The following is a 25,696-nucleotide window of genomic DNA, read 5'->3' as shown; positions in this document are numbered from 1 at the left end:
GCCCAGCACCCACGAAGCCGCTCCCTGGACAACATTTTCGCGAAATCACAGCCGAGGCTCGGCAGGGCCGAGGTCTCAGTGCCGCGCGCTCCGAAGCGAGGGGCCCCGGGATTCCTCCTTCGGCGCCGCTCCCCCAACGCCAAGGCGCAACGCCCGGGCGCCCGTCGGCACCCTCAGCCCGGCGCCCGGCCTCTCCGCCGCGCTCTTGCGAGGGGTGCCGAGGCACGCGTCTCGGATCAGGCGCTGCGCCGCTGGCGCCCCTCGCAGCGCCCCCGCTGCGCTCGCCACACGGGCCGGCCCGCTCTGGCGGGGGGTGCCCGAAGGCTGCCCACGCGCCCGGCTGCCCTCGGCAGGCGCGCGCGGCCCCATGCGCCCGGCTCCACGCGCCGCCTGCCCGTGGCGCCGGGCCCGCCCTCCTTGCGCCAGCCCCGTGGCGGGGCCGCCGCCCCCGGCTCGCATCACTCGCTGCCCGCGCGCTCGCGCCCCCCGCCCCGCGTCAGGCGGAGGCGGGCGGCGCTCTGCAGGCCGGCATCCCCATCCCCGCCTGCCAGTCTGGCGCTGGCAGCGCCTCGAGCACCCGGCGCGGAGGCGGCTGCGGAGGCGGCGAGCAGCAGGGGCCCCCGGCGCGGCGCGGGCCCGGCTCTCCCCGAGGACGCTCCGCCGGCACCGGGAGCGCGCGTCCTTCCCCGGGAAAGGCGAGAAGCCAGGCAGGGCGAGGGCCATGGCTGAGCTGCGGCGGCCGGGGAGCGCCGCGCCCGAGGGCCGCCGCCGCCGCCTCCTCCTGTGCCTGCTGGGCCTGGCCTGCCTGGGGCCGCCGCCCGCCGCCGCCGCCGCCCGGAGGGCGCCCAGGCCTCCGCCCTGCCCCCCGAGCTGCTCCTGCACCAGAGACACGGCCTTCTGCGTGGACGCCAAGGCGATCCCCAAGAGCCTGCCCCGGGACGTCATTTCGCTGTGAGTGCCACGCTCGGGGCCCCTGAAGGGTCACGGCGGGGAGCAGGGGCGTTATGCTCGCTGGGCAGCTGCTCGGGAGCAAGGCTGTTGGGCCGCGCCGGCGAGGGCGTTGGGCAGGGGCAACGCGAGGAGCCGTCCGGAGCCAGCCGCTGGAGCAGCGGGGTAGGTCGACGGGGCGAGCGCAGCTAGAGCGCGTCCGAGGCGTGCAAAGCTGGGCGGAGCCCCTCGTCTGAGCGTCAGAGCGGCAGCGCAGGGCCCTCACGGGGCGGGAGGGAGCCCTGGTTCGGCTGTTGCGCCCCAGCTGGGTGACGGTGAGTTCGCTGGTGAGCTTGCGTCCAGGTCACATAGAGCATCTCGAGTGAAGAGACCGGCGGGAGTGCATGATGCACTAGAACAGCTCTGTGCGCACATGCAAGGCATTGGTTGGCTTGCTTCAAACACGCTGATGGCTGAAGTGCGCCGTTCCGCCTTGTCTCTTGGCTCCTCTGCGTGGATGCTGTGAAGCCAGACCGACTCCATTGGGCGCATCAGAGGTGATGGAAGAGCCTCTCTCTGGTGTTAGAGTGGTGCAAGCTCATTCACACAGCGCTGTTTGAAGTCACAGCGATCAGGTGCTGAACATGCATGTGTGAGCCAAGCTTTTCTCGTTAATGCGAGAGAGCGTTGTGTGTAAGGGAGCGCAGGATGTCTCCCTAATTAGGTTTGTGGGGCCTCTACTTCAACGAAGCCATGGCCAGCGATGAGCTAGCCTGCACCCCCAAGTGCCTGTCTGTGAGCTCCATTGCTTACGCTACTTCCGACCCCACAACCGAGTTGGCAGCTCGGGGAGGGGGGAGCTAACGCTCCTTGAGGGGGCAGCGCTGGGCCTGACTCCCCGTGTACACTTTCCACCATGTTGTTAAATACATGAAAGGTCTTGAGAATTATATATTATAACTTCTGCCACTGTGGAAGAACCACGCATAATACACGTGGCAGTGAAACATTGGAGCTGTATGGTATTGCCCATGTAAGTACTGAATCTAGTATACGGCAACAAATTCAGCATCCTAAGAATCTCCATATTCCATTTATTTATTTATTATTTTAATTTTAAAAGTTTCTAGACCTTATGATTGTGGGAAAAAGTTTGTCACGAATACAACTTGCATATCCAGGATTGCCAAATGCCAATGTGCGCTTGGGTGGCATTGGTGCAGAATTCGCTTTTATGTAGCTGTTCTGTCGCACAGGGCTGGTTCACACATGTAGGTATGTTACTCTACACTTAAAGCACTACAGAAATCTGCAAAACCTGGTTGATTAGAGGCCATAGTGGGGCAGAAAAGAAGAGAGCATCCATACTACAGGCACAAAGGGCTCTGCCATGCCACCGCAAACTCTCTTTAAAACTCTTATCTCTAGCTGTAGAGTGCAAGCTGGGAAGTCCTGTGTTCAAATCTCACATCAGCAACAAACATTCTCTCCTCCCCACTTTGCAAGATGAGGAAAAGAATATTGGCCCACCTTAGAAGGCTGTTGTAAGGAATACCAAACGAACATATGTAAAGCAGGGGAGCTAAGATAGTACAGAAAACCTTCAACCATATCCTTGGGGCAGCTTGCATGCTTCTGAACTATGCTCGAGATGATCACTGATTGTGGCTATGATTCAGGAACACGGAAGTTGCCTGACCAAGGTGTGCAGAAGTTTTACACATGATGGTGAGGGATGTGCAAACCAAGTCCTACTCCTATGCAGAACAGTTGAAAGAGCTGGGTATGTTTAACCTGGACAGCCACCTGTCAGGGATGCTCTGACTTGGATTCCTGCATTGAGCAGGGGGTTGGACTCGATTGCCTTGTAGGCCCCTTCCAACCCTACTATTCTATGATTCTATGAACCTGGAGAAAAGAAGACGAGAGACACTATAGCAGTGTCCAACATATCTGAAGGGCTGTGAGGTGGACGATGGAGCAGACCTGTTCTCTGTTGCTCCTGAGGGCAGGACCAGAGCCAACGGGTGGAAATTGTAGGGAAGCAGATTTTGGCTTAACATTAGGAGAAACTTGCTCATGATCAGAGCTGCCTGGCAGTGGAATGGATTTTCTCCAGAGGTGGCAGGCTCTCCTTTTCCATCTGTCAGGGGTGCTGTAGTTGCATCCTGTGTTGCCAATTCTGCATTGAGCAGGGGGCTGGACTAGGTGACCTCCAAGGTACCTTGCAACTCTAAAAGTCCATGAGTCTAGAACCATAGCCAGTGGAGGCTGGTGGCTCCGAAAACTACAGCAAGAGCGATTGTATGCTGCCAAGGTATCAGCAAAGACCTTTTTATTCAAGCAGGCCTTTGGTGTGTAAGCAGGTCTGTTGGTTTGGATGCTGTTTTGATGCTGTTACTGTTGTGCGTTTAATTATGTTTTAATGCATTTGTTTTATTAGTGTTTTACTCAAGTTTTATTCCTGATTGTAAGCTGCCTTGAGTGCCATTTTTCTTGGTAGAAAGGTGGGGTACAAATCAAATAAATAAATATCATTTAAATTGGGCTCTAAGCATCCTTAAGTCAAGAGGAATACATCTCTAGATATTTGCACAGTAAAAATGTGCTCCTTTTGCACAAAACATCCACAGGTATCTTTTGATCGGGGACACATAGCTTACCCATTGCACTGAATGCAGCCCCATAAGGGATTTAAAAAGCTCAGATATTGCTGCCTGCCTGGAGCTGAAAAACTGGGGTGGTGGGAGCAGTTTATGTGTGTGAGGAATACCTGGCTGGCAGCGATACAAGGCCAAAATACATCTGTTGTGCAAGCACACTCTTGAGCAACAATAGCATGATATCTCAACCACTCACAGTGAGGAAGGGGGGTGGGCGGGGGGAGACAGGAATATAGTTTTTCTAGAATGCTGTTTTATACCCACCCACCCACATATTTTATATACATACATACATACACACCTGTGCACCTGTGTATACACACACACATACGTATGTTAGCTTCACACCCTGGTACAGGAGAGAGGGGAGCCACCCAACCTCCAGGGGCTCTGAGCCGCCATATTCAGAAAAGCCCCTTTTGGATTTTCACCTTGCTTTAAGCTGTGAGCTGCTGCAACCCCTCACTCACCCCCAGCTTAATCCCACGGGGACTTTCTGGGGCACACGCTGGCATTTCCCCATGCTTTCTCCTAGACTGCTTTGACTGAATCTGTCTGTGGGCCAATGCTGATGCCTACATTGATTTGTTTAAGTGCTTTTTGAGTCCCTTTCCAACCAACCTTCATTAATCACAGCAAATGGAGAGCTCTTTAAATACATCCTCTCTGCCTAGGGACTGCATGTAGTTGTAATTCTTCAGCAGTGCTCAGTTCAAATTCGAGAGAGATCTCAGGGTGGTGGCACAAGGCAGGACTGGGGCAGGGGAGGGCTTACATACAAAGAGCTAAAGCGAGGCAACGACTTTTCTCTAGTATTCTGTATAGTAAATAGCTATAGGTATTTCTTTAATAGTCAAAAGATAGTAGTTTATATAAACATTCATGGCTTTTGATGGCTATCAGCTAGTGAAAATGCACAGTTTGGCAGTTTGAATATAGCGAGAGAATATAGCAAGTGAAGGAGACCGAAATCTGACACACTACAAATACTGCAGGCACATCAGTTTTATACCACTTTCACAGTCATAGCTTCCTTCCCGCAATGAGCAACTGCTTACTAAGGGGCTGAAACGTCTCTGTTAGTAATCCCGCCCCCAGCCCCGCCCCACCCCACCCCCCACACTCTGAACTGCAATTAATTCTGGGGGTTCCCTGGAGCAAGAGAATGACAGTTAAGTCAGTTGAAGTTTAGAGTGCAGATCTGTCTTCCCAAAAGTGGTGCCCTCGAAACTGAGGAAGGCTGGTGTAGATAAACACTTAGAGCACAATCCTGTGCATGTTCAGACAGAAAAAGACCCTACATTCCCCAGCCAACAACAGCCCATGGGTTGAGGGTTGTTTCCCCCTCCAACAAGCCGTGCTGCCCAGATTGGGACGACATGACAAGCCGCTCCTGGGTGGGTAATTAGGGAAATCGCGTCCTGCCTGCGCCGCACATGCTGAGGATTAAACAAGCTGCAGTGGCTTGTTTGACCCATGAAGATTGTGCGAGCCAGGTCAGTCTGTAAGTAGGAAACAAAAGGATAAGCCTGCAGTTTTGGAGTAGGATTGAAAAAGACACACAGAGAGCCCAGGTGCTCTCTGCCAGAATCCTACAATGCTGATGGGGGATCAATGTCTGAGTGGGTTTAAGCTGTGAGCCTCCATTTATGTGCCATCTATGTATCTGTAAATAAACACAAATATCACAAAATGCCTGCAGTTCGCAACACTCTAAGAATTGGGGTGTTAGCTTGTAACAATACGTTTCCAGTGTCAATCCACCCTATACCAGGGGCGGGCAGAAGGTAGAGCTCCAGATGCTTTGGACTTCAACTCTCAGCATTCCTGACCATTGGCCATACTGGCAGGGGCTTCTGGGAGTTGATGCCCGAAATATCTGAAGATCTGCCTCTGCCTGCCCCTTCCCTGTACAACAGCAGCACTTCATGCTATGCTAACAGTCTAGGTATCAGTATTCTTGCATGGATCAGGCTGCTCTATGCTGTAAATTCGGTCCCGTTTAACCTCAGAACTTGCACCAAATGGGTCCGAAGCACCCCAGTGGGTAGCCAAGCAATCCCAACAGGTAAACCTCATTTAGCATAGAATCAAACTTCATGGTCTTCTCGCCCAGGGGTCAAGAGTCTGGAATCTAAAGCTGCTTATGAGTCTGGGGTCTTCTAGGGGCTCTTCTTGTAGGCCTCCCCCAGATTAAATCAGCCATCTTTACTCTTTGTTAACCCTTTTCAGTACCAGATTAACATATGCCAGCCCTGAACTTCTGCGTGCTTCAGACCTAAGGACTTTTCAGCCAGCTCTGCTGCACGGAGCCTTCGGTGAGAGCCTCCTGCCAGGCTACCTCTAAGCATCTCTCTTTACATCTCCTCTCCTGCAGGACCCTGATAAATGCAGCCTTCAGCGAAATCAAAGAAGCCGCCTTCGCTCACCTCCCGTTGCTGCAGTTCCTGTATGTCTGTCTGTCTGTCTGTCTGTCTGTAGTGCTGTCTTGGGGAGGAGAGCTAATTCCCAAGCTGTCAGGACCTTGCTCAAGATCTTTATCAAAGGGAGGGAGTGGTGCCTAGGACGCCACTTTTGCTGCCGCTGCAGCAAAAAGAGGGACTTCCTTTCTCAGGCTGCTTTGGCCCATTGACTTTTGCAGCTCCCAGAAAGCACGAGGTGGAGGAAAGGCAGAAAGTCTGTGCTATGTGGTAAATTGCAGAGGCACAGGCAGTGGAGGCTGGTGGCTCCGATGTCAGTGGGGCGGTAAATCTGCCCCGGTTTCAGTCAGAGCTCTAAAGGAGCTGTCCAAGGTGCTTGGACAGGTGCTTGGACTTTAGAGTGCTTGGTGCTTGGACTTTAGAGCTCTGATTGGTTCTGCCTGAAACCCGGAGCGGATTCACCGCCCCACTGACATTGGAGCCACCAGCCTCGACCGGGCACAGGGCAGGGCAAAGAAAACAGACAGAACGGCCAGTGGCAATTAAACGATGAGAATGATGGTGGCAGAAGACTTGGGACTAGTCCAATTGAGCGTGGGCTAGAGCTCGTCTTAGAGCCTGTTCTGTGGCGAGGATGGGGACAAAGACGTCCCGCTTTTTCACCCCCACTGCATCCACTCAGAGTCAGGCAATGGAGCTGTTCCGAGTAGTCGGAGGGCTTTTACATCTCAGGCCACAAGCTGAGGGGGGTGGGTTGTTTGGTAGCCCATTATGACAGTTTGCTAGACACTTTGCAGATAAAGTTGCTCATATTCATTCCAACTTAAGATGCTGCAGTTAGAGCAGTATTTGTATAGCTACCTTTGGGCCCTGCTTGTCTGCTTAAATTGGATGGGTGTCAATTTGTGCCGCCTGAGGATGTGGGCAGGATTCTGGGAAAAGTGTGAGGCCACCTCCATGGGAGATCTGCCCTGGGAAATCCCTCCCTTAATCCACCGTATTGGCACATTCATGACCAGCCTCAAGGGTCCTATTTTCGGGCAAGATGCCGAGAGTGCGGTCCAGGGATTCCTGGGTGAGACACTTTATCTAGGTCAGCCTTCCCCAACCTGGTGCTTTCTAGATGTGCTGGGCTGCTGGCTGGGAATGATGGGAGCTGCAGTCCAACATATCTGGAAGGCACCAGGTTGGGGAAGGCTGATCTAGATCCATTTCTATTGCGCTTAACCTGGTTTTGGGACAAAAATTTCCTTGGCCACATTGGGGAATGAGCTATGCTAGAAACCAGAAAGGGTGAGTTCCACTGGACCACCAAGGCTTTTGATACCATTGGCCAGGTTATCCCGTTGGGCCAGCTTGGTGGGATGGGACTTGGGGACATGATGTTATGGTGGCTCTTGTCCTACTTGGAGGGCCACTTTCAGAAGGTGGTGCTGGGGGCTGCCCGTTTGACACCCTGGCCGTGGGCCTGTGATGTGCCTCAGGGCTTCACCTCATCCTCCATGCTGTTTAATATCTACATAAAACCACTGCGGGAGGACATTTAGGGTTTGGGGTTCAGTGTCACCAATATGTAGATGACACCAGCTCTCCCTCTCCTTTCCATCCCATTCCAGGGAGGTTGTGGAGGTCCTGAACTGTTGTCTGGAGGTGGCAATGAACTGTGGGCTAACCAACTGAAACTTAATCCAGCCAAGAGAGAAGCGCTCATGTTCAGCAGAGCTGGCCCAGGAATTGGGGTTCAAATAGTGTTAAATGGGGTAGCACTCCCCTTGCAAATGCAGGTTCATAGTTGGGGGGGTGTCTTCTGGAACTGGCCTTGACCCTGGACACCCAGGACTCAGCTGTGGCCAGGTGTGCCTTTGCCCAGCTGAGACTAGTATGCCAACTATGCCTATTCCTGGAGAATGCAAACCTGGCCAGGGTGTCACGTGCCTATTGCTGCTGTTTTCTGTTAATTCTTGCAGCTGTTTTGGTGCTTTGTGTTTCAGTGTTAGATCATAAATGTTGTTTTAAATTCCTGCCCTCAGGAACATCAGTCTGTTAGACCTTGAGGGTAAACCAGAAGTAATCTTCCACCACTACTCAGGAAATATTAAACAAAGTACTTCTGGAATGTACAGTGCCTGTGAGGAACACATCTTACCAGCCTTAACACCTTGTCTTTTTATTTGCAGCCTGTTGAACTCCAACAAGTTCTCCTTGATCGGGGACAGTGCCTTCATGGGACTCTCACACCTGCAGTACCTGTACGGGCCATGGGCAACCTTTCTGCAGCCCCTGTCAGAGACATACAGAGAGACTGTGGGATCAAGGCTTGAGAAAGAGACAGTGGGGGCAGGCAGGCCAGATGTATGGTTACAATATGCTTTTGTAGGCTGGAGGGACTGAGAAGGAGCATCAAGATGTGCTGCTGCTTTTGTCTCAAAGCAAAGCCAGCCCAGCTGTCAGTTGGATGGGACATTTGTCCTGAGGGTGTAGAGTAGCCACCTATGAATCACCAAAAAAGAGGAAATGCATCATCAAAAAAGAGGACAAAAGAGGGCAACAAATTTGCATGTGCTAATTTATATGTAGAGATGCAAAGTTAGAAATTATTACTATAAATAGCAATACAGTCCATCGCACCCTAGTGGGGAAGACTGTGACCAGGGGACCCATGTCCCTGCCTGTTCAGTCTGCTGTCCAGGTGCTGCTAACTCTGGATGGATTCTTACGATTCTTTATCTTTGAACTGGAATTGGACGGGGCAGCCCTTCAGACAGGACAGTCTTCTGTGAAAGAAGTCTTCTGTGACATGTGGCCACCCTAGTAGGTCTCTGGGAGGTTTGGCCTGAGTATGTTCGGTCTGTGTGAGCGCTGCCCTGGCTTTTAGCCTGGGTATCTACTGCCTCCGCGCTTCAGCATGCCCAAAACAATCATGGAGTAGGCTGCGTGTGTGGGGGTGGGGGTACTGCCATTGCCTACCAGAGAGGGAGGGGTGTAAGCCGAGGAGTAGGAGTAAAGCCCAGACAGGTGTCGGTCAGTCATGCTAGGAAAAAAGGTGAAGGGAAGCAGGATAGGCCTTAGAGGGAAATTGGGGTGGGTGGGAGAAATAGAGCCAAGGCCCCAGCTGGAAGCATTGGAATATGGCCAGTGCGCATTCTGCCATGGGGCTGAGGTGTGGGGTGGTGGCAAAGGGGTTTCCTGATTTCCATAGAGCAGCAGAGACTCCTCACGCAACATCAGAGTGTGAGAGCTGTAAAGAGTGTGTCTTGTTCTTTGCGCTCAGGTTCATAGAGAATAACGACATCCAGTCTCTGTCAAGAAACACCTTCCGTGGGCTCAAGTCTCTGACGCACCTGTGAGTTCTCACTAGTTGCACCTAAACATACAGCACATCTCACGCAAGGCTAGAGAACGTTTGCCTCGTGCGATGCATAGAACCTAAGATAGCTGGCACACCTCTGGTAGCATGCAACATGCCTGCAAGTATAAGGAGGAAACGAGCACAATGCTTGTCCTCACGGTGGAGGGTGGGGTGTCTGGTGGGGGGGCTTGTATATTGCAGACAGCTCTGGGGGAGCAGAGCACAGACACAGACACCGTGCACCAGCCCCCTTGCAGAACCCTGCTCAGTGAGGGAGGGATCAGGCATCGTTTGTGAGGTTGGCATGGTCCGTCCACACAGCAGCATCCCCCTTGGCTGTTCACTATAAGAGAGAATGGGAATGCACTTGTGTAGCGTTCACTTTGTCAGAGAAGCACTTGGGGAGACCACCAGGGCAGACACTAACCTTGCTGTGAGCCTCCTCTATTCTGCATCCTATACTGTGTGATCTTAGTGCTGGGTACCACTGTGAAATCCCAGAGGCCTGAACCGAGGGGCTGCCCAGGAAACCTCAAAGTTAGAAGGCACGTCTGCTGATGCCACTGCCCCGCTTTATGGCAGCAGAATAAATTATGCAAATTATTAAGCCAATTTACATTTATTTGCTGAATGTGCATAGTATTACAGTTTGCAGAATTCAGCTTTACTTGGTGTGGAATTCCGGTTACTGCGTGCAGAATCTGGTGGGCAGGGCTGGGGCAGGAAGGCAGGCTGCATTTCACCAACCAACAAACAATAACATGTGCATCTGTCCAAATGCGCTTGGCCGGCCTGCCTGGTAGCGTCACTTAGTCTAGACGTGGACACCTTCTTGCCCACCAGTCAGGATCTCATGTTGGAATGACAATCTCTCATTCAGAGGCAGGGCAGGTGGGGACGTCGGCATCAAAAGGTGCTCCCTTGTTGGCAATTTTTCGGGAGCTGCTGCAGAAGGGGACAACGGTGTCTTCTTGTCCAGGAAGCATTGCCCTCACACTACATTGTTTTCGTTTTCACCATATGACATCGACATGTAGCCAAGTCTGATGGGTGCCATGAGGTCATCATTCACTGCTTGACCCTGGAAGTCTTAACTAGGAAAAAATAGTGCTGAAAGAGCAATAGATTAGGACAAGGGTGGGGGAGCCTTGGGTTTATTAAGGGCCACGTTTCCTCAGGCTTCATCTATTGGCAGTAGGTGAAGCTGAAGCCAAAAGTGGGCAGGGCACCCCCTTTCTCACGCGCACCCCTTCTCTTTCTCTGGGCTTCTCTACACCAGGGTTTTATCTTGCACCTTTACTGGGGCTTCTGCTTCTGGATTCTTTGCAGGATTAAGATCCGCTCCTTTACATGGGCTTACATGAGTTTTTTTTCAGGGATTTCCTTTTTCTGAAAGTTCTGTATGTTTCATTATACAGCCACTAGATGGTACTGTGGTATAGTGGAATTGTGCAATTACACGCAGCTGTTATCATGATAAAAAATGCGGGACTTTCCCTGATCTTCTAAAACACAGGATAAAGGTTATAAAGCACGGGAGAGGCCCTGGAGGTTGACGACGTTGTGTAAAGGACCCGCAAATGTCCGTAAGTGACCAGTCACAAGAGCACGATAAAAGCCTTGTGTAGAGATGCCCTCTCTTTTTCTGTCACCTCCTTTCCTCCTATGTTTTCTCCTCCTTGCCACCTGCATGAAATCAGGCTGAGGGCCACATCCTTGGGCTCCAGGTTGCCCACTCCTAGATTAGGGGAACAATCCTATGGAACAGCTTTGAAAAGAAAAGTGAACATTTGCACATCTGTGGGTTTTTCAGGACATACTGTTGTCATCTCCCTGCAAGTGATCCTTTCAACCCAAACATCAAAATGGGGGAACATTTGCCACAACCCAGCTTCCCTTTTCTTCCTTTGTTTCAGCTCTTTGGCCAACAACAATCTGCAGACGCTGCCCAGAGACCTCTTGAAGCCATTGGACATCCTGAGTGACCTGTAAGGCTTCTCCTTACTTCGGTCACCTCCCCCTTCTTTTCTTTTTGTTTTGGAACGAGAACTGTGACAGAGCTCCATCTACCCATATGTGTAGCCCGCGGCATTCCATGGCCTCATGGGAAGTTACAACAGATTTCACCAAAAGTGACAGCCCCTGTCATTGTACCCAGTGATTCATTGCAATCTAAGCAATTAAAGTGAAGAGCCTGGGGAAAACTTAGATGGGTGAACCAAACAGAATGGACCCACTTGAAATCACCAAGATAAACCAATGTAAATAATGAATTTCACCTGAGGGCAATAGGAGAGATTGCCCACAGATACAATTTTCCTGTTGCCATCAGTTATTGCCCTGTTCAGGCATCGACGCGTATAAGGGGCATGGGGATATATGTATTGGCTCTGAACCCCAGCCCTCCATGCCGCTGGCTCCACCCCCTCACTCCCAGACCTTCCTGTGTTGAGGGGAAGGACTGAAGGGGCTTTTACTCATGTTCACTTGAACACAAGTAGACCCCCTCCACACACTGTCAGGAACCCTGATAAAGCAGTGCTCCCAATTGCTCAGAGGTGTCTACTCATGAGTAGAAACCCCTTTCAGACTTCCCTGCTCAATGAGAAAGTGGAGGTGGGAACATGGGTGGGATGGGAACAGCATGCACGCACAGCCCCATGACCTTGATTGATGTACCCTGTTCAGGCATAATGTTTGGGTTCTAAAAATAGCAGCAGAGCTTCAAAGTTTGACTGGATTGTGCTCCAAGTTGCTTATTTTATCGTTTGAATATTTGCTATACAAAATGGCATTGCCGTTAAAAAAACTGATTTAGGATAAATAGAGCCTTTCGAGCTACCTACCAGGGTAATCCAAAATCGAAGTTGATGCAAAACAAAACAGTCCTGAAGAAAATTTCCCTGGGACAGCCCTCTCTTCTCCTTGTCTGCTGGTTAGACTAGCAGGGGCCAGTTAAGGCATCATCGAAGTTGCCATGTGGCTTGCGGGAGATCACATGGTCCAAATCAGCACATCTAAGCCCCAGTGAAAATCCCATGTATGGTCATGCCCTCAAAATACTGAATTAAGGCATTTGGTTCTTGAATTGGTTCACATTTTCTCGTCCTGCCTCACAGAAGTTCAACCCTCTATTTCCATGCCTGGCCCAAGTTTGCAAGCCAGACTTTCAGACTTACTTGAGGAACGTACCACTTTGCCTTTAGCTTTGAAGGGAAAGATTCTATTGCTTGGGTGATTATTCCTGAATTGCCTCTCCTCAAACAGAGACCTCCGAGGCAATTCTTTGACCTGTGATTGCAATATCAAGTGGCTGGTAGAATGGATGGAGAGCACCAACACAAGTGTGCCTGCCATCTTCTGTGGCAGCCCCGCTCAGTACCAAGGCCAGAAGATCCGGGAACTGCCACTCAAGGATTTTGACTGTGTCACCACAGGTAGGAATGGCTGGGAAATGGGATGGCATGCAGAAAAACAGGGCATATAAGCATCGGCGCTCCTGGATCAGGACAAGCATTTATTTGGTTTTCAGAGTCTCATCCCTTCCTTCCTTCCTTCCTTCCTTCCTTCCTTCCTTCCTTCCTTCTCTTTCTCTCTCTCTCTTTCAGGGAAAAAGCACATTTCTTGTTTTGGAGATACATTTGGAAAAATATAGGCATCTGGTGCTCAGGGCTAGGGTTGCCAGTTTTTTTTTCCTGGCAGGGCTCTTGTGCCTTAATGGCAGAATGAAAATTTGCAGGTGATGTTTCTCCTATCACCAAAACTGTTCGCAGGAACAAACCACCAGCCACATGGGTGGTGGTCTGGGTGGTGTTAAATTGGATGATTCAGCTTATGCCACTGAAGTTTATAAAAATGTAGTGGCCTTTTCTGGAAATGTTTGAAAATTAACCCCAAATGGCAGAGCCTGCCTTTAGTGTGAAAGCTTTGGTGCTTCAGATATGACAAGGGAACTGTCAACTGGTTCAAGTATTTGGGCTGGAAAGTTTCTATGCTGCCCTTCAGAATAAAAGTATGTGATGCCCTTCCTAAGAGGACCATCTGGCACCTGTGTTACAATCTAGGTAAAAACTCCCCCCCCCCCGGTATTTAAGCTACTGTTGCTTTGGTTTTGTTTACAGGATTTTATGTTTAATTGGTTATATTACTGACTTATTGTGAAATAATTTGGGCAATATATAAATGCTTTAAACAGATTTTTTTAAAAGCTAAAAACAATAAATTTATAAAATCACTACAAACATAAAATTAATAGAAGAGCAGTCACAAAACAGAGCAATAGAATTCAGTGGAGCAGATAAAACCTATTGTTCAAACAGCTTATACTACATGCTGCAAACCCTGGGGAAATTTTTTTAAAAGGTCAGGCTTCAGTGGGTAATGAGGCGACCATCTCCCAATCAAAACTGAGGTGCCTGGGTGGTGGGGCTATTCACCCACCACTCAGAATCTACTTAACCTCAAACTAGCTCATGTTTTATATCCATGTATTACCAGCATACCCATTAAAATATAAAAGTGTTGTTTAAATGATTAATTTTTAACTTCTCTGAAAATTCTTCAGAATTCCCCAATCTGGGTGCATTCTCTTGACTGACCTGTTCCTCCTGGTACATTGTCTTTGAACTCATTGTCATCCTTGGTCATCTCACAATCATCTAAGCTTCCTCCAGCCATTGTTGCTCTTCCCAACCAATGTAGGCATCAAGGAGGGATGTTCCCAGTGCCCCTAATCTCAGCAGGTGCACAGCACAAGCTCGTTGGCACAGTCTTCTGCTCATACTCCGCACCTGAGCATGCATTGAAGATGGTCTTAGAGTCATAGAATAGTCGGGTTGGAAGGGGCCTATAAGACCATCGAGTCCAACCCACTGCTCAATGCTCTTCTTATCTCCTTATCAGTAGCTCCCAAGTCTTACATCAAAAAATCGCTTGCTATGACCTTCGAAGCCATACTGTACAAAGCTGTTTTTCCAGTGCCAACTTGTAACTGTCACAGGCTTCAGTTCAGGGGTGTTAAATGCCATCGCATTCATTTTTATAAGATCACAAGTTTGGGGCTTTCTAGCACATGGGTCAGGGGTCCTCTCATATAGAAGCCTGAGGTCTTTGAGGGGATCATCTTGTAGGTTTCCCCACAACCCTCAATCAGACTATGCAATCATCTCAAGACCAAACCAATGATTTGTCATTTGAGGCAGTTTGCGGCAGTTTGAAGCAGCTTGAGCTAGCCCGGTCAGTCTTCCGTTGGCAATATCGTTTAACCCTTTTGGCACAGGATTAACACCTGGTGACCACCCATCCAACTTCAGATGGTGAGGGGATCTAGGGGCTCCTTCAGTGATGACCATAGAATTTGGACAGGCTTATATGATAGAAGGCAGTCCTTCAGGTATTCAGGTCCCAAGTCGGCAAGGGCTTTATGGGTAATAATCAGAGTTCTGTTGGGATGCAGAACATCTCTATGGTTCTTTCTTGTGTCAGATTTCGTGGTGCATCAGGTTCTGCCTTTCCAGTCTGTGTCTGCAGAGCCCTTCATGTATTCCAGTGACCTCTACGTGGCTTTGGCCCAGCCAAGCTCCAGCAGCTGTGCCATCCTCAAGTGGGACTATGTCGAGCGCAAGCTGCGGGACTTTGGCCGCATCCCTGGTAAGGAGCCGTTGTTGCACAGCCTTATACTGTGGGGCAGAAGGGGGGCAATATGTTTGGCTCCATGAAGAGAGAGGAATGAGAAATGCAGCACAGATAAGGGCCAATTCACACAGCTTGTGATGAGAAATGCAACATTTGCCATAGAGTGTGCAGGCGGCCATGATTCACCTTGCTCCCTAGTGTGTTTACATGTACGATAAGCAAACAAACATGGTCTTGTTGCATGCATCCATTAAGTATGCAATCTCCAATGGCTGCTGTTTTTGGAGAGAGAGATGCTGGGGGTTGATCCTACCTTCCTGGCTGATCCTACCTTCAGAAAGTCCTCACTTTCTGTCCTGGAAAGCCCAGGGATGACAACAGCTGTAGCTATTGTGTGATGAGGAAGCTCTCTGCATATGCTCAAACACCCTCCTTGTCCTCGGGGCTATAGCCACATGAGGGATTTTCCCATCCTGGATAGTCCAGACTACTTCCCTGAATTTCAGCTCTCCCTCTTTCTTAGAGTAAATCTTTAATCATATTTAGCATTTATAAATAGATTTTGAGTGTTTGAAGTGCTACCATTACAGCAGCCTTGTAAGGTAGGTCAGTATGATTTTCCCCATTTGGCAGATGGGAGGGCTGAGGCCGAAAGAGAGGCCTTGCCTAAGGCTACCCAGAAAGGCCATGGCAGGGATGAGATATGGGCCAGGGCCTTCCTGATTCATAGCCGGGTCTCTTGGCCACTTTACTCTGGCTGCTGTCTAGCCCTTGGAGGTACAGAAGAAAATTGACAGGCATTGCTCACTTACTTAGTAACCAGCAAACCTCCTCTTGTTTTACAGTGTTCTGACCAATGCATGCAAAGCCAGTGGGATGATACACACACATATATATACACACACACACACTGCATTGTTTTAATGTTTTTAATATTAACCTTTATGTTTTATTAAAATTATTAATTTTAACCAGATTATTTGCATTAGGCTTTTGGTATTTTGCACTGATTTATGATGGACCCTGAGCTTCCCTTCCCACACAAGAGGCACACCCACACAGATGCCGTGCCTTTTCATGATGATGACTGCAAAGGTTCAGGTGTAAGAGAAATACAGGAGGCTAAAATGTCAGGGTCCCTGTTATTGGATACTTAGGCATGCTTACTTTAAACAGCCTCAGCTTAGCCCTGATGTTGTAGGTGAGGTGCCTTTGGGGACTGAGATAAGAATGTTCACATTCACTCAAATTTATTTAAGTTCTACAAATAAGGACTAAAGCAATGACATAAGCTACATGTATTTATTATAGAAAGATAAAGAAAAAATTTACGAGCAACAAAGTAAATATAAGGCATACTTATACATCCTACCACTCACACTTGTACTTTACCAGGAAGGGTAAAGGGATTCTCTCTTTCTCCAAGCATGACTGGGGAGTCACTGAGGCCAAAGTGATAGGTTCAGAGTAACATCTCAGGTTCAGGGTGAAAGAAGAAAGACAGACCCCGATCTCCTCCATGTATTAACTTAAATACCCTCCCAAATTTGGTGATGTCCTTCTTATTATATATTTTAAAATCTTTACAACCACTGGTTTATACCACATTATAGGTCATCCTATTCCCAGAAAACCCATCCTTCTGTCCTCAGAATCACCCCTGTCCTTGACGTAAGGTGTTGACTACGAAACAGGTCTAAGTTCTCCTTTTATGTGGTCAATAGCTCCTTTTTTCTTCCCTTTATTGGATGTCTGCATCCGTTCAGATCGGGACGTAGCATGTGTTTGCCTAGGAGCTGAAGGGAGTTTGCTTTTTCTGTGCTGATGCTTCCAATTGCTACGTTCCAGCTCACTCGGCTGTCTACTGTAAACCAATTGTGGCCGAGTCACAGCTCTATGTCGTGGTGGCCCAGCTCTTTGGCGGCTCCTACATCTACCGCTGGGACACCAACATCGACAAGTTCATCAAGATCCAAGACATCGACAGCCAGAAGATCCGCAAACCCAACGACATCGAGGCTTTCCAGATCGAAGGCGACTGGTTCTTCGTCATTGCGGACAGTTCCAAAGCCGGCTCCACCAGCCTCTACCGCTGGAACCAGAATGGCTTCTACTCCCACCAGGACCTGCACTCGTGGCACCGAGACACAGACGTGGAGTACGTGGAGATTGATGGCAAGCCCCGGCTCATCATCTCCAGCAGCTCCCAGGCACCCATCATCTACCAGTGGAACCGCTCGCAGAAGCAGTTTGCCCACCTGGGCGACGTGGTGGAAGTGATGGACGTGCAGATGGTCAAGCATTTCCGGATAAAGAGGGACAACTACTTGTGCCTGAGCCGCTACATTGGCGACTCCAAGGTGGTCAAGTGGGAGGGGCTGCAGTTCACAGAGGTGCAGACCTTGCCCTCCCGAGGTTCCATGGTCATGGAGCCTTTCCAAGTGTCTCAGCATCAATACATGGCCCTGGGCAGTGACTTCTCCTTTACCCACATCTATCTCTGGGACAAACAGAAGCAGAAGTTTGTGAAGTTCCAGGAACTCTCGGTTCAAGCCCCAAGAGCTTTCCGCCCCATCCCGTTAGAGGACATGAATATCCTGCTTGCACCCAGCTTCAAGGGAAACACACTGGTTTACAAGCATATTGTGGTAGATCTCAGCTTGTAGGGCAGTTGGGTAATTGCCCTCCCCTACTCACACGACGCCACACACCACCCATTATTCCACTGGAGCTGCCTCCTGCATAAATGGCACCTGAGCGCTGTAATCACTTGGAGCACGGTTGCTTAGTCTCTGTCCCCTGAATTCCCTTCACTTGTGCATTCTTCTCTCCATACTAAGGCAGACCCATGCCCTTTATGATGCATAGGCTTCTACAGAGTACAAAAGGGGCCTAATAGTGACTTGGATGTGTATGCTGCCACGCACTCCTAGATCTTGCCTCTATGTCCATGCAATATAGACCAAGTTTCTTGGTTGAAACGAAAACCTTGTTGCCAGATGTTGAGCACTGGAACAACTGCATACACACGCGCGCGCGCGCACATACCAACAGTTCATTGGACAACTTGGCACTCACGCCAATGCCTTTTTGAGATGACCCCTTGAGAGTGCATGTGCTGACGAGAGTGTTGGACTGGGAGTCGGGAGATCCGGGTTCTAGCCCCCACTCAGCCATGGAAGCTCACTGGGTGACTTTGGGCCAGTCACAGACTCGCAGCCCAACCCACCTCACAGGGTTGTTGTTGTGAGGATAAAATGGAGGACGAGGAGGACTATGTACTCCGCCTTGGGTTCCTTAAGGAGGAAAAAAGGCGGGATATAAATGTAATAATAAATAAATACATTTCTAGGGCACTTCCACACTTGGAACTCTAGAATTGCCCCTTTTTGTCCATTCACTGTTACAGGACTACACGACATTGTCATCAAATCATCATTCTCTTCTCTTTTCCCCCATGCTTCCTCTGTTTCTTTGGAGATCTTATACATCTGACTTTGGGAGAGGAATAGAAGAGCAGCACAGGTGCAGACTGCCCTTGCACGGCGCTTCTGTCTTCTTTAAGAGGCCTGGTTTTGATGTGTGTGATGACGTTTCGGGTATGAGCCCTATTGCCCTCCCTCTTCACTTCAGCACTCCTCCACTATTACCTTTTCAATTAGCATCATTGTAGCAGCGTGGTTTTGAAAAATCACTTTTTAATTGGTTTTAACATTTTTAAAATCATTTTTGCCTATATTAAAACATTCATTCATTCATGGCGCTTACATGGCAAAAGTGTTGTAGCACAAATAAAAAATTAACAGTACAATCCTGTACATGTCTACTCTGAAGTAAGCCCTATGGGGTTCAATGGGACTTACACACTTACACCCAGGTAAGTGTATATAGGACTGTAGTCAATGCTGCAATCCCATGCATGCTTGCCTGGGAGCAAGTCCCATTTAACCCAGTGGAGCTTACTTCAGAGAACACATGTACAGGAATGCACTGTAAAAACAACACCAGCACACTGCAAAATTAGTGTGCTCAGGTGCATTGACCCTCCCACACCCACATGGATATGTTATGCCTTCTAGAGTGAATGGAACATAGTCCATTCAGTGCATACAAACACACACAAGCTATACTTGCTAACATGTGGAAAGTCATTTGCAATTCCACATGTAGTTTGCAACAGAAGAGAAATGACTGGGTAGTGCTAAAACACCACAGTCTGGAAGCACCCTTCGATTGAATGCCATGGCTAGGATCTTATGGTCCAGTTAGGTTTTGCTAGTGGATTTGTGCTGGGGGATAGCCAATTCAAATGTCACTCTTCCACGAAGTTGATGTGATCACAGGATAGCTTGATGACTCATCCTGTGAGTGCAAACCTTTACATTAGAATTGCCTCTCTAGCATCTTATGTATAATCTTTTCAATGAAACCCTTTCTGGGCACATTTAAATTGAGTCGTGCCTGAGTTGTGCCTAAATCAATTTGTAATGTAAAATCTACATTGGTTAGAATGTACACCCAATTTCTCTTCTGCCGAATAAGATTGATATGCAGGTTAAACAGCATGAAAGTTGTTGCAATGCACTTTTTCGTTTCACATGGGAAAACGAAAGATCAGAGGCAGCCTGTGCATACAAACACTCTGTACACAAGTGCTCATCAAGGCTCTACCAGTTTAGGCTGCTTGTGGGGAGAGGGGTTACCTTGAATGAGTGCTCTCCCACCAACAACAAAAAGGTCACACAGGGAAAAGTCTAAACTAGAAGCCATTTCCCTGACGGTTGGTTTCCTATGGGCAGGCAGGTATTTTGCTTCTTTAAAAAATTTGGAGACAGTTCAGTCTTGATTCTTCCTCCCTGCAGTTTTGTAGTGGTACAGTCCTGGACCAGTTGTACCAAGTGAGCTGCTGTATGAACTGGCTGTCGGGGAACATCAACATGCCCTGATTTAGATGATCACCATGTCTTCTTTCAGCATGCCTGAGAGCCAAAGTATACATGACATGCACATGTGTGTAATGGTATCTGGACAGCCACCCCCACCCCCTGGAAAAGCCACTTTGGGTGGGGGCAATTGACAGCAGAGACATAACAGGGACAAGGAGATGGTGTGCTGTCTTTCATCACCATTTCTCTACTCTAAATCAAACACACACACATGCACACAGCAGCTTTTTCCCCTGTGGGGTTCAGATTTGTGTAATGGGATGTTTGGCTCATTCCTGCATTATATTTGAACAGGGCATTTCCTTGACTCAGCTGACCCTTGGCCCCTGCCTTTCACCCAAAGCCACTAGGTACCCATGAGACCTTTGGCTCCTGCTGCTTTCGGGGAGGGGTGAAGCATACGCTTTCCATGCAAAACATCCCCGGTTTCAGCCCTAGTATCATGCTGGGAAAAAGCGAAACCCCCTGTCTGAAACTTCAGAGTGTAGAGCTCCTATGTTCCCTCCCAGTTTTGCACAGAGCCATTTCCTCTGAATGTGCCCTCCGGTGATGACTGTGCGAGCGAAGCCCACGTGGGAAGCTAGAGCCCATCTGAAGCCCTCTATGATTCAGCTGTCCTGCTGTCACATGAAAGAAGGAACCTTGGTCTGGTCACCTCTGGACAATTTTATCATGTGAAAACGTAACATGCGGATCTAGCCTTTAATCAGTGCTGGCTCTGTTTCCCAGGAATGTAGAACAGGAACTACAGGTTGTTGCCTATGGAGAGGATATTATTTCCCCATGCTGGGTGTCACAGATACGTCAAAAGTAAAAAACCACCTCAGCCCTTAATTTCAGTCAGTGCTCACAGCTGCCGAGCTCAGGATGAAGCTGGTACCTGGATGGAGAAACAGGGCCAAGCTAGATGTGCAGGGAGCAGCGATGTTTGCTTGTCCCGAGTCTGCTCCATCCACATCTAAAGCAGGTGCTGGAGAGTGTCGGTTTGGCACCAAAAGGTGTGTGTGGGTGAGGGGATGTGAAGCCTGCCCCTCTCCTGCCTCACCTCTGTGGACTTAACCTCCATCGCCCCCGGCACTTTCCTCCAGGCCTAACCCCAGTGCTCGAGGAGAGACAGGCAGTGGAGAAAAGTGTCTCAAGCAATGGAGCATGGCCAGAGAAGCTGGGGAAAGGAGCCAGAGAAGCTGTGCACCCCGGTGGGTGTAAAAACTGCCTCTCCCTCGTTTTAGCCATGAAAGGAGCAGACCTGTGAAGAGCACAAGTATGGCTGCTCTGTCGAATCTGCTTTGGCCCGACACCGGTGTATCAGCCGCAAGTGTTCTTCCTTGTGGCTGGAGGGGAGGGTGCCTCTGGGCATACACAAAGAGAAGGTCTCTCACTGCTAAGCCACCTAGCTGTCAGGCATTTGTGCTTGGGGCTGGGGTGAAGCTTCCTGGTCCAAGAATGTCGCACTCAGACAAGACTGAGGTGTTCTCATGTTAAGCCAAAATAGCTTATTTGGCAGTGGGATGGGGGTGACTAAGGCAGGAAATACCAACTTTGTTTTGAAGACCCAAGGAGCAAAAGTGGCTTTTAGTATCTCTGTTGGAAATATCCTGAGAAAAGAATTTACAGGGAAAAGTGATGACTTTTCCTTCACTCCCCTTGAGGTGGAGGTGTTAGGGTGCGGCAGAGGAAAGGAATACATACTCCATTTTCATTCCATTTTCTAAACGTCTTCATATACTTTCATGAAAACATCTAGAAAATTGAGGGGCAAGAGTGAGAAGTTCCCCTCACCACTGCAAGTCTTGCTTAAATGTGTAAGGGATGCATGGGGGAGGTGTATTGTGGAAGACAGCTCCCATTCCTGCAGCTTTGAATTGGCACAGAAAATTTGACATTGCAATAAAGTGCTGTTTGCTACCTACATCTTCAGTTTGTCTTTCTTAACTGCCCAGAAGCTTCCACATTTTCTGTCTTGAATTATGTCAACTGAGGTTGTCTTCATAAGGAAAACAAGCAACGTTTGGGTCATGGGCTGGGGGCAAAGCTGAAGCACACAGCTGTTTGTGGTCATAATTTGTGCGCATAGTATGCACCGTTACAAACCACCCATGCACTTTCCTACTGTGTGCTCTTTGTTGCTTAGCATCACATTCCATGGCATTTAGAAACCTACACAGAGTATTAGAAGATCCTGGGAATTGATCAGCATGAATGCAGAAGAGTGTTATATTCACGAAGCATCATGAACTCCAACAAAACTTTATTTGGAGTGAGGGATTAAAAAACACCCACCTAGGAACAAAGGGGGGGGAGCAAAATGTGCAAACACAGTACAGCTGTCTTAATAATATCTTATTGGATATTTTATTGCATCATTGCTCTTATCATAACATTGACAACTTCACATGACTTGCCTGGAATTATTCCCATCACCTTGCAAACATTGGTGAACACTCTGGAGCAATCTTCTCCAACCTGGTGCCATCTAGATGTTTTGTGCTACAACTCCCAGCATTCTTGGCAATTGGCCATGCTGGCTGAGCTGATGGGAACTGAAGTTCAAAACATCTGGAGGGCACCAGGTTGGGGAAGAGAGCAGCAGTGGAGTCAGCGGGGTGTGTCCTTAGTGGGAGGAGACATGGGTATGCTTGGTCAGGGTTTAGGATTTTAGAGGAGCCTGCACTACTCACTTTACTTTTCACATGGTTATCAGCCAGTTTTTATACTAGCTAACAATACAACATTTGCATGGCTTGAATTTTGAACTGCAGCAGTGTTCTTTGAAACTGAGTATTTTTCCTGGAACTGCACATTTTGTGTAGGGTTGCACATTTTAAAAATGCCATGATAGCATCAGAGAACAAGTCAACCATTTCTGGTAGACCTGGTGACTAAGCACTGACAAGGCCTGGGGCCCGTGCCTACAAGATAGGTAGACCTGGCCGCTGAGAAACCTGTACACCAGGTCTAGCCCTTGTTTCACAATGTCTTTCCACCCACAGCTGAAACCCTCAGTTCTTTTCCTGACTCCTTCCTCCCCTTATCGGCCCTTGGGCCAACAACCGCTGCAGGGGTGGAGGGTGTGGTTAATGTGGGCTGGCAGGGCACTCCTAGGCTCTGCTCTGTAGTCAACGCACAATAGGTTCAGGTTCCCACAATAACCTTCGCAGCCAGGCTATGTCGTACTACAGTACATGAGAAACCACAGCCTCAGCTCCAAGGCCTGCACCCAGAGAGATGGGAAGAGGCTGCAGGAGCGAAAAACGGAAGGTCCCCTTAAAGCTCTGCGCACACAAACAACCCCTTCTAGCCAGACATTGCATGGCTGCTACAATCAACTTCACAGCCCCATCTGCATTTCCTTAAAACACCAACGCCGATTTCCATGAGTGATTTACTCCGAACTGGCTGTGTGTGGAGGTCGTTAGGGATACATGATGTCGTGGCCATCCAGCTGCCGTCCCAGAGCTCATTGTGGAAAAAACAGATTTTCTGAGGCTGTGTTTCCACGACAATGGAAGGAGAAGCTAATGGAGGAGCACTGGATTTTGTAAAAGGAATCAGCTTTACTGCGCTCTGGTACATACAGGGCTCCAGGAGCAGGTTCTCCGTAGCAGTAAAAATCTCTTCACAGAACATACTTTCCTGTCGACTTATGGAAAAGAATCAGACTTTAAGCAGTCTCAGAAAATCCAGTTTTTCCGTGATAAGCTCCAAGGTGGCTGCTGGATGGCCATGACGTCATGTATCCCTAACAACTTCCACACACAGCCAGTTTGGAGTAAACCATTTGTGGAAGCAGGCCCTGAGTATGTGTAACGTCCAGTTCTTTTCCTTAAGTCAAGATTCCGGCTGAACATCAGGAGAAACTTCCTGACTGTTAGAGCAATAAGACAATGGAACCAATTCCCTAGGGAGGTGGTGGGCTCTCCCACACTGGAGGCATTCAAGATGAGGCTGGACAGCCACCTGTCAGGGATGCTCTGACTTGGATTCCTGCGTTGAGCAGGGGGTTGGACTCGATGGCCTTGTAGGCCCCTTCCAACCCTACTATTCTATGATTCTATAAGTCAGGTTCTCCCTGGTATAGTTGCTGTGTGCCCCAACCCCTGCATTGTCCTCGGGTATGCTGCCCTGCCCAGGGGTGTGCCTTTCACCGTGACTCTGGTCAAGGGGTGTTTCCCGTCCCTGCACAAACCAATTAGTGTCTCCTCAGAAGTAACTCCCATTGTGCTCAGTGAAGCTTGTCCCTTGCATGCCCACATCAGAATGTACAGAGATCCCCATCAATGGACATGGCACAGTTTAAAGCCCAATTCCCTAAGTGCTGTAAAGTCTGATCTCAAGGCTCCAATTCTTCTTTGTTTGGCCTTAGGAAGAAACTACTTCGACCCTTCGTTATAGAGAACCTGCGAGTTAAAACTGAGGCTGGTTTCCGTCTTTGTGTTCTCCCCCCCCCTTTCCCAGCACAAGCATATGTGTGTCTACTCGGAAGTAACTCCCACTGTTGTCATTGAGGCTTGCTCCTGAAACGCAGGTGCATCTGGACCTTCAGGGGAAAGGAGAAAGGGGGGGAGAGCAGGGGAAGCCTCTTCTATTGGTTGAGCGGCCCCTGCCAGTCAGATGACCTTCACTTCAACCCCCACCAGGAAGTATGTCCTGTGAAGCGATTTTTACTGCTGCAGAGAACCGGCTCCTGGAGCCCTGCATGGACCAAAGCGCAGCAAAGCTGATTCCTTTTAAAAAATCCGGTACTCCTCCATTAGCTTCTCCTTCTGTTATTGCGGAAACACGGCCCAGGAGACTGGATGACAACACTGGACTACACTGCAGAGTTGTCTTATACTGCTCTAAACCCCTTCCTGCCCCTGCAAAACGAGGATAAAAACACTGGGCTACTTTGCAGGACTGGTGTTACGCACACTTTCACAGCCACAGCCCTGCCTCCTGGATTGTGGGCACAATAATTATTAACTTTATCTGCACATTTTGGCTGGATAATTTTTAAATTTTTATAAACTTAAAAAGATATTAAGAAGACCTTAGTTAGAAAGATCATAGTCTTTGCTACTACCTTTTGTTTTGGGGGCAGTCACGCTACTGCCCAAACTCAGCTACACCAAACTCCTGGATTTCTAGTTTTTTTTTTTTTTAATGAAGCTGCAATTACTTCCTAACAGGGAAGACCCCCCAAAAGACTTAACACACCCAGAAGGGATAGATAGATGACAGACAGACAGACAGGCAGACAGACAGACAGACAGATTATTGCTCAGTAGCTAACCAGGCTTTTGCAAATATATAAAACTAAAAACATAGAGCAGGAGAGATACACAGTACCAGCATACAAGAAAAAACAGGCTAAATATAATAATAGCAAAATAAGTAATAGTTTAACATATGTCAACAAGAAGTTTTTAAGATAGCTAAAATAGCTCAATGGTCTTCATTGTCATCAGTCTAGATAAAAGTTTTCCTTTTCCCTAGAGCCAACTAAACAAATTTAGCAGTGTAGTATGTTACAAAATAATCTGTTCGTGACAATAAAATTATGATTTCATTGAAACAGGAGTTATCTCTGATACCAACAGGAAGAACATAATCCTATGCATGTTTAGGCAGAAAAAAGTCCTACAACTCCCAGCATTGCTGGCTGGGGAATGTTGGGAGTTCTAGGACTTTCTCTGTCTAAACATGCATAGGATTGCGCCTTAAAGGAATAAAGATATTGAATTCTCGGATCTAGATACCATGGATATTCCAAGAAAG

General features: G+C 48.8%; 1 protein-coding gene across 1 annotated transcript; it reads left to right on the top strand.

Moving 5' to 3' along the window:
- The first annotated feature begins 425 nt into the window (after nt 1–425).
- On the top strand, nt 426–21,843 carry LGI3 (leucine rich repeat LGI family member 3). The gene is made up of 8 exons (XM_084804183.1): nt 426–951; nt 5,968–6,039; nt 8,188–8,259; nt 9,282–9,353; nt 11,276–11,347; nt 12,627–12,796; nt 14,844–15,008; nt 16,842–21,843. Exons 1-8 carry the CDS (start codon nt 722–724, stop codon nt 17,657–17,659), a joined length of 1,671 nt encoding a protein of 556 aa, XP_084660309.1. The 5' UTR covers nt 426–721; the 3' UTR covers nt 17,660–21,843.
- The last annotated feature ends 3,853 nt before the right edge of the window (nt 21,844–25,696 follow it).

This window comes from Heloderma suspectum, chromosome 6, assembly GCF_057233095.1.
Source record: "Heloderma suspectum isolate Gila_16-S chromosome 6, 16-S_ref, whole genome shotgun sequence".
Lineage (NCBI taxonomy): Eukaryota > Metazoa > Chordata > Lepidosauria > Squamata > Helodermatidae > Heloderma > Heloderma suspectum.
Note: the sequence above shows the minus strand (reverse complement) of the source record. Positions and strands in the feature narration are given on the sequence as shown.

Coding starts and splice junctions, on each gene's coding strand:
- LGI3 (XM_084804183.1), top strand. CDS start 722: ATGGCTGAGCTGCGGCGGCCGGGGAGCGCCGCGCCCGAGGGCCGCCGC. Junction 952..5,967: donor CCCCGGGACGTCATTTCGCT/GTGAGTGCCACG, acceptor CCTCTCCTGCAG/GACCCTGATAAATGCAGCCT. Junction 12,797..14,843: donor TTTTGACTGTGTCACCACAG/GTAGGAATGGCT, acceptor TTCTTGTGTCAG/ATTTCGTGGTGCATCAGGTT.